This window comes from Callorhinus ursinus, unplaced genomic scaffold, assembly GCF_003265705.2.
Source record: "Callorhinus ursinus isolate GAN/ISIS: 27379988/994484 unplaced genomic scaffold, GSC_fseal_2.0 scaffold10, whole genome shotgun sequence".
NCBI lineage: Eukaryota > Metazoa > Chordata > Mammalia > Carnivora > Otariidae > Callorhinus > Callorhinus ursinus.
Genome location: NW_027397072.1, coordinates 22,843,369 through 22,852,664, shown reverse-complemented (window position 1 = coordinate 22,852,664; position 9,296 = coordinate 22,843,369). Strand labels below are relative to the sequence as shown.

The following is a 9,296-nucleotide window of genomic DNA, read 5'->3' as shown; positions in this document are numbered from 1 at the left end:
GATACATGTCTTTCTCTGATTGACTTATTTCACTCAGCATAACACCCTCCAGTTCCATCCACGTCGTTGCAAATGGCAAGATCTCATTCCTTTTGATGGCTGCATAATATTCCATTGTGTATATATACCAAGTCTTCTTTATCCATTCATCTGTCGATGGGCATCTTGGCAAAAGTCATGCACTTTAATGAGCTCTCCTAGTGATGCTGATGTGCACCTAAGCTTGGGAGCCACTGTTCTAGAAGGGTCTTTGAGAACTGCAGCTAGAAGATTTGACTCTATGGGTCTATAGTAGATTAGGGTCACTAAACACATAAATCAGTGGACCTGGGTAGAGGAAAAGAAGACCAACCAATCTAGTTGGGTCCTCTGGTGGATGAGTAAGTGTTTTGACAAAGGGGGAGCTTCCTGTGAACGGAATCTCTAAACACTTGCAAAAAAATATGTATTTACGAAGTTCCACCCCAAAGACTTTTAAAATATTGTAAATTGGGACGGGGGCTTGTGCTGCTATAAGTAGTCCTGGCCTAGAGAGATGACCAAACACTGGACTTAAAGCTGGAGGACCCCAGATGGGAACCCAGCTTAACCATGTCCCAGTGTATGACCTTTGACCTCATCTCTCTGAAACTCACTTTTCTCCTCTGAAAAATGTAAAAATTCTTCTGACACCTTAACGCTGTGACCTTCTCATTTTCCCTGCTTCTGCTATCGCCATCCATCCTTCTCTTGTAGGCTTCTAGTCTGAGCTAGCTGTCAGCCTCAGATTGAATTTCTCCTCCTTTCTCAAGCTTTCCTTTATGTTCCCAGATTGCCAAGAACGTAAGCTTCTGTGAAAAGTGTATGTTTGGAGTGCCTGGCTGGTTCAGTTGGTGGAGCATGCGACTCTTGATCTCGGATTGTGGGTTCAGGCCCCACCTTCGGTGTAGAGATTACTTAAAAATAAATTCTTAAAGTCTATGTTTGCATGAGTAATCGTGATGTATTTGGAAGTCATGCATAGGTGTTCAGAACCTACATATGTACATGAACTTCCTACATCCTGTTCTTATCAGGAAATTTTTTACTTCTTCATTATTTCTTTCCTAACATCTCTCTTTTTCTTTCCTGGAAAATGGGTTTATGAACAAAAATGTTCACACCAACCTGAATGTTCACATTCATACATGTCCTTTCATGCCACAGCATTTAAAATTTTCTTTAATGTTGTTGGTCTTTGCCATAACTTTGTAATCACCTTGGTTGTAATACTGTCGCTTGCCCTTGAAGTTGAAATGTTGTAAAGTGAAAAATGGAGCAAATAGAAATAAGGGGCTGGTACTAGGTCACCATGAAGATTGAGATTTCAGACTTTTCTAAGTTGATTTTTCATCTAATAGGGAAAATGGCTGCACAAGGGGATTTCCCTTAGTGACTGTAAGCGCACCATGTTAAAAATGGTGACCACTGAACCCCCTTTCCATTCCTTTACAGTGAAAACATTGTTCAATCCAGCTCCTGCTGTTGCTGACCTGGACCCTCGCTTCTACACCCTCTCAGATGTGTTCTGCTGCAATGAAACTGAGGTAAGGATGGAACGTTTTACTCATTCCATGAGAAGCCAAAGACTTTCATGCAAGTGGATAAAGGAAAGAGGCAGGACTAACCACATCAGCTTGGTTGCATGTAAATTCTTGGACCCAGTGAAAACAATTTTCACTAACTGGGGTGTGGAGAAAAGGAAATTAGTGAGTCCTAGGGGGAAAACAAAAAGATTCCCTGAGTCATCTCCATAATCTGGCACTTATCAACCTCAGCTAATTTTAGTCCTCTCCCTGCCTTCACACTATTGGTGGTTTGTTTACTTCTTTAATTCTACATTCTATGGACTAATTAGTATTAGAGTTGCTAGATTTAGCAAATAAAAATACAGGATGCCCAGTTAAATTTGAATATCAGATAAACAGCAAATAATATATTAAATGTACTTGTACTATGAAATGATTTGTTATTTATCTGAAATTCAAAATCAGCTCGTCCAACAACCCTAAGTAATAGACAACCCCTGGAGCATTTGCCACCTTCTCTTGTGAAGACCCTGTGACCACAGGGGTGGATAGAGGTGCTCCATTGATGCCACGGGAAGGACCTCGGGGGCCCCTCTGTTAGGAGAGGGCCCTATCAGTCCATCTGAGCGTCATAATGGATAGAGCTGTGTAAGATATCTACCAATACATTCGGATTGTGCCATTCATTCTGAAGCATTTTAGGAAGAAAATTTCAGTATTGCTCCCTTTCTTGGCCAGACAGTTTTAGACCAGAGCTCTCTCTCAACATTGGGAGGCAGGACATATGATACAATGCAACATGCAGAGAGAGAAAGTTAGTAATTAAAGAACTATAATAGTGTAGGAGGGTTCACCTTTCTCCACATCCCGCCAACATGTGTCGTTTCCTGTTGAGTTAGCCTGGTGATGGGTATTAAAGAGGGCACGTTCTGCATGGAGCACTGGGTGTTATACGCAAACAAGGAATCATGGAACACTACATCAAAAACTAATGATGTAATGTACGGTGACTAACATGACATAATAAAATATAATAAAATAAAATAAATAAAAACATAAAAGAACTATAATAGTAACTGTCCATGTGGGTCAAAGGCTGAATGGATGTTTCCAGGATTTCCTGACCTGCCTTTTTGTTGTCTCTCAGAACAGAAGTAAACGAAAAAGAAGACTGCCACAAGGAAACTAATTTTAACAAATCACAATAGGCTATACAATATTTTGGAGCAACCACCATGGCCAGGCCTTCTGCTAGGAGAAAGGGATTGTGGGAAATAGTAACCATTTCCCAATAAGAAGTGCGATTACTCTCCACTGCCACCTGATTTGCCTGCTACATACTTGCAGAGCCCTATATTTATTCTTCAAACACTCATCACAGCTCAAATTACTTATTACTTCGAAGTCACGCAGTATCCCTTCTGGCCCATTCTATTGATTGAGGCAGGAAGGCCTGCCCTCTCGCCCCACCTCTCAATAGAAGATTATCCTTGTCACAGTGTGAAAAGAGCATCTACAATGTGATATACATTGATGGAGTTATCTTTGGAAATTACCATCTGTTATATTGTACCAGGCATATAGTTGGCACCTAGTAAGTGCTTTTTGAATGAATGAACAAATGAGCAAACTTTGATCTTTAAGAAAATTGATCTCAAACACTCAGTAGAAAAAAAAATTTTAAAAGCTTAATGTTCTTATGGAGGACTTCTAATCATGATAATAATGTAAATTCATGCTTTAAGATACCCTCTCTGGGGGCACCTGGGTGACTTAGTTGGTTAGGCATCCAACTCTTGATTTTGGCTCAGGTCATGATCTCAGGGTCATGAGATCAAGCCTGGTATCGGGCTCTGTGCTAGGCGTGGAGCTTACTTAAGATTCATTCTCTCCCTCTCCCTTTCCCCACCCTACTGCCCTCTCTCTAAAAAAAAAAAAAAAGAAAGAAAGAAAGAAAGAAAAAAACTCTCTCTGCTCCATACACAAACCATTAATATATAAATATACAAGAGACAATGAAAAGATACTCACAAGCTCAGAAATAAGATAACTCCCAGAGCAGAAGGAGAACAGAATCCTAGAGCATTCAGCCTTGAGTGTGCTAGGTGGTAGGGACCTCCAATGGGTCATGGGCACTAAAAACATGCCCCTCATGGGAGACTGGAGCAGTGCCCACTGCTGGACCCCAGAGAGGCTGGGCTGAGGCTCCCCAGCTAACCAAAAAAGTAGAGGAAGCTGCTAGGCCTGCTACCTGGGACTACAGCATTATGTAAAGCTACCCAAGCTGAGGAGACAGGAGGACAGAGGTACTGCCTGTGATCAGGAAGGAATCAAGCCAACTGCTAACTTGATGACCGGGAATGTGACTAGATTGGCAATATCACTGGTAACAGCAGAACGGGAACTCCATATTGCCAACATAACACCTGGCTGTGGTTTAGAGACCCTCAGGGGCCTGATGGATGCAACTACAAAACCACTGGAAAGGCAGGGATAAGCCTCATGGGAGCTGAAGTGTGGGATTCCCCAACTCACAGAGAGCAACATGAGCCTGCAAATGAAGAAACCTAATGCTCAAGAGTTATCCAACAAAATCAACTGTCTAACATGAATGAAATTCAAATAATGAAACAATGCAAAAAAGACTTTAAATATGATTGAGATTCTCATTCATTAAAAAAATAGAAAGTTAAGTGTGAAAGAGAAACAGGATCAAAGCAATGATATGTGAATCTAAAAACCAATCAATTAGAAATCTTGAAAATGAAAAAACACCTTTGAAATATTTCTATAAAACACTCATTAGGAAGATAGACATTAGACTGGAATGAAGAATTGGTGAATTGAAAGGGAATTCATCAATTCACAAACAAGTGAAAAACTCAATTCACCTAGAAAGTATCACAGAAAGAATTTTTTTAAATATTAAGGAGGAATTTAAAGAAATGAAATACAGCTCGAGCAGCTCTAACATACATGTAATTGGAGTGAAAGAAGAAGAGAAGGGAGGGAACTGGAGAAAAGCAATATTAGAGGAAAAACTGCAAGGTGTTGTCTAGAACTGAGGAAGAGCATGAGTCCTCAGAACAAAAGTGTATTAAAAGTACCACCGGGGGCGCCTGGGTGGCTCAGTAGGTTGGGCATCCGACTCTTGGTTTTGGCTCAGGTCATGATCTTGGGGTCATGGGATCGAGCCCGGCCATCAGGCTCCACACTCAGCACAGAATCTGCTTGTCCCTCTCACTCTGCTCCTCGCCCTGCTCATGCTCTCTTGCTCCCACTTGCTCTCCCTCTCGCTCTCAAACAAATAAGTAAAATCTTCTTTTAAAAAAAAGTATCACCTGAGATAAATGGATGTAACTCTCTACTAACATACATTTTAATGGAACTTCATAAAATGAAACGTAAAGACAAAAATATTTTAAATGGCCAGAGGAAAAAAGAGTACATATAGGTGATAAGAATATCCAGTAGTTCGTTGCTTGTAAAAGGGGAAAATGGAAAAATTGATGTCCATAAAAAGAATAGATTTTTTTTAACCTGTAGTATATTTGCAATATATTTGTAGTGAATGGAATACTGTGCAGTTCAACAGAAGAAGAGCTACGCATATCAGCACAAATGAAATTATATTAAGGGAAGAAGCACATGGCCAAATAATACCTATGAAAAACATGATTTACCTCCTTTAAAGAGAAATATCTGAAGCAAATAAAGTTAACACATAAAGATTTATTAAAAGCAGGTGGTAGGTACATGGGTGTTGCATTATCTTTTATGTTCAGGATCGTTTCATCAAAGAATAGTTTTTTAACAGGTTTTTAGAAACCACAAGAATTCAGTGTTTCTGAAAATAGACCATCTCACCCCACAGATGTAAGCGTTCTCAGTAATGAAGATCGGAAAAAAACTTATGAAAAGAAAACAGAAGGTGGCCTCAGGGCATAGCCAACTCGGACAGAAAGGGTCTGTGGAAAAGACTGTTCGGGAGGGACACATGGTCAAGTTAATGAAACCTTTGCTGCTGGGGAAGACCAAAGCCCAGAAGGAGCAGACACTGGGGTGACTTCTAGGCCCCAGGAAGGGTTAATCTGGGCATGTTCAGAGCAGGCACAGGAAGAGACAGACCCTTTCTTAGGAAGAAATGGGATACAGAAAAGACAGAATTTGGTTATAAACCTTTTGAGTCAAAAAGTATCCTATAATTCATCTAGTCCAGTAATTTTGCAGCCACTAATTTCAGAACCAGAGAGGGTCCCCAGAGGTGCTCCAGGGGTGCTTAGGGGATGAGGAAGCAGGGCTACAGTCCTTCATCCCTACTTCAGCCAGAGCCCTTTCTACACTCCGGGAGAGAACTGTGGTCCTGTGCAGGCCGCTCATTGTACAGACTGTATATGACGTGGGGAAAGTTCCAGAGTCAGTAAGTAGCAGACATCTAAATGTCAGCACGTTGCTCTCTCTGCGACATATCAGTGCCCCTTCTACCCTGCTTCCATCTTCTGGAGCAAAAACAAACACAAGAAATGGGTGTTGTGCAAACGTGGAAAGCTGTGACTAGTAATAAGAGAAAGGCATTATGGCCCAAGAGGGGGCCTAGAAGAATTACAGCCTTAGGTGTGAAATTCACAGACATGATTTATATCAAAATCATTGGCAGCGAGCGGCCCCTCCCTTTTCTCCTGTCTTCCCTCCCCTCTTCCTTTCTTCTGTAGAATTCTTTGTTCCCTCTAACTCTTTTCAATGAAAATGATCACACATACACACAGAAAAAGCTGGAAGAACGATACAATGAACAGTCACATACTGTCCACCCAGGTGGTTGCTAACATTTGCTGTGTTGCCTCCTCTCTCCCCTGTGTGTGTTTCTTTTTGTTTTTGTTGAATCCGTTTCAGAGTAAGTTGCAGATTACATGATACCTGACTCCTAACTACTTCAGCGCACATCTCCTAAGAGGAGCCACGATACCATGATCACACTTAAGAAAAGTATTAATAACTCTGTACTGTCATCTAACATCCAGGCCACATTCAAATTTCCCCAGTTGTCTCAAGAATGTCCTTGAGAGCTCATTTTTGTTGTCATTGTTATTGGGCTTTTTATTTCTTTCCCTGGGCCAGTATGCATCAGAGTTTCCCACGGCATTGGTTGTTATGCCAAGGAAGGGAGACATTTTCTAGAAAAACAAATCTAATCTGGAAGTGGACCCAGGTTACTATTCTCACTGCTGTTTCCTTTCACTTGTCTGTATCCCAGGCTGAGATCCTAACTGGCCTGGCGGTCGGCAGCCCTGCAGATGCCGGGCAGGCTGCACAGGTGCTTGTGGAAAGGGGCTGCCACGTGGTCATCGTCACCTTAGGTGCTGAAGGATGTGTGATGCTGTCCCAGACAGAACCCGTGCCAAAGCACATTCCCACCGAGAAAGTCAAGGCTGTGGATACCACGGTAGGTTTTAAAATTTCAGAATCAATGTCTGCCCCCTTGAAAAATCATCACTTAGTAACAAAGATTCTGCACCTGAATTTTTGGATCATGAGGTGACAGGGTAGAAGAGAAGAAAAACCAGGTGGGAGGGCTAGATCTTAATCCTTCCCTAACCAGCTGGGGGACTTTATTCAAGTCCCTTAACTTCTCTGAGCCTCAGTTTCTTCGTCCATAAAATCAGAATATCAGTAGCATTATACCTGTATTACCTATGTTCATTCATTCATTGATTCAGTAAATACGTACCGAATCCCTGTTACATGCCAGTCATCTGTTGGGAGCTGGGGCTATAGTGATGAGCAAGACAAAGTCTCTGTCTCATGGGGCTTAGATTGTAGACATTATAGCAATCGCTGGCAGAATGAAAGAGCAAGGAGCACTGGTTGGCAGAACTCATTCTTTTAGCCAACAAATAGTAACAGCTAACATTTACTACATGCTTACTATGTCTCTTTTGCATACATCTCATATAATCTTTACAAGAGTTACAAGAGGCAGGTTACTCTCCTCCTTTTACAGATTTAGAAACTTGCCCAGGACCATAATGCTAGGACGTAACAGAGCTGGGGTTCAAAACTCAGCCCATGGACTCCAGACACTTCTTGTATAAGGCGCTGCGTTAAGAACAAGCAGGTTAAGTGGACAAGTCACAGCCCAGAATGGGATGGAAAGGAAACGAGTTAGAAAAAAAAGCTCAGGGTTCCTCTAAAAATGGGAAAATAAAAATTATTTGCTTATGGCCTAGAATTGAGAAGAGCCGGGGGCCTGCCTGGGTGGCTCAGTTGGTGAAGCGGCCAACTCTTGATCTCAGCTCAGGTCTCGATCTCAGGGTCATGAGTTCAAGCCCTGTGTTGGTCTCCACACTGGATGTGGAGCCTACTAAAAATGTTTTAAAAAAGAGAGAAGAGCTGACTAGCAAAGTATATAAATGTCAGGGATCCAAAATGAGAGTTGAAGAATAAACATTTTAGGGTTCTTATTTGTAAGAAATTAATATGTAATTATAAAGTATATTTTGGTTTTTATGCTTCAAAAAGACTTTGAGATGTAGGTCATTTATCAAAAAGGAGCCTGGTGAATCTGATGAAGTTATGGGTGCGAATATGCTTTGAAAAATAGATAAGTACAAGGAATGCTTTTGTAACATGAAATTACACCCTGATTGCCTTTCACAGCATGCTTGATCAGGTATTTGATAAATTATCCTTGGTGTTGTCATCCCCTTCATACAGAGTCATTTTGGAAACCATTATTTTTTTTCTATCCTGTCAAGCAGTCACCTGAATTTGAGAGGTTCCTTCTTAGTTCTGAAATTAGACTAAAACTAGTCCAGGTCCTGAACTAGAGCAGATGAGTTTACTCTTTCTTTGCTGAAAATGACGGGTCCTGGGGGGGCGCCTGGCCGGCTCAGTCGGTAAAGCATGTGACTCTTGATTTCGGGGTCATGAGTTCAAGACTCACATTGGGCATAAAGCTTACTTAAGGGCGCCTGGGTGGCTCAGTTGGTTAAGCATCTGTCTTCTGCACAGGTCATGATCCCAGGGTCCTGGGATCAGGCCCCGTGTCAGGCTCCCTGCTCAGCGGAGAGCCTGCTTCTCCCTCTCCCTCTGTCTACCGCTCTGCCTACTTCTGCTCTCTCTTTCTATCAAATAAATAAATAAAATCTTTAAAAATAATAATAAAATTTAAAAAATAAAGCTTACTTAAAATGCATATGATGGGTGAAAACTATGCCTTAAAAATGAAGGGTCCTCATGAAGATGTTGGGCCTGCATATCCCCCAAAAGAGACTCAGCCTCTACTTCCAGTGTCTGTGTGGGTCAGAGCTGCTTCTGTGGCAATGAAGAAAAGAGGCAGATTTTTGCTCTATGTCATCTGCCATCCAAGGGTTAAAGTATGATGAAGTAAATATGATCTCCGCACACCACATGGCTGTGAATACGTACATAGTCATAACAGTGTAAGTGCCGATTATTGATTTATCCCAACATGGAGATTATAATCCTGTTTTGAAGATGGAAGGATACAGTGAGTGTGTGTCTGTGCACCTGGGGAAAAGAGAGCGGAATGCCCATCCTCCAGAGGTGGAAGTCAAGAGAGAATATTGGAAACTGATTTTAAGAAGCAGCAGTAGAAGCCTATTACCAGGAATTGAAGATAAATACTAGAAGAAACTGCCGAAGGAATTTTAAAGTATTTGCCTCATGGAAATGGTTCTGGAGAGAGATGGGGCATTTACTCTTTAAGCCTTGTCTATTTACACTATG

General features: G+C 41.5%; 1 protein-coding gene across 11 annotated transcripts in view; it reads left to right on the top strand.

Moving 5' to 3' along the window:
• The window catches only part of RBKS (ribokinase), an 86,442-nt gene that overhangs the window by 35,770 nt on the left and 41,376 nt on the right, over positions 1-9,296 (top strand). For all 11 annotated transcript variants that reach the window (XR_003207275.2, XM_025867972.2, XM_025867970.2 and 8 more), the window contains exons 6-7: positions 1,474-1,565; positions 6,802-6,990. Coding sequence is in view for 10 of the 11 variants with exons in the window: in XM_025867972.2 (XP_025723757.1) it covers positions 1,474-1,565; positions 6,802-6,990 (281 nt within the window). In the remaining variant the exon portion in view is untranslated. The remainder of the gene's footprint in view (positions 1-1,473; positions 1,566-6,801; positions 6,991-9,296) is intronic.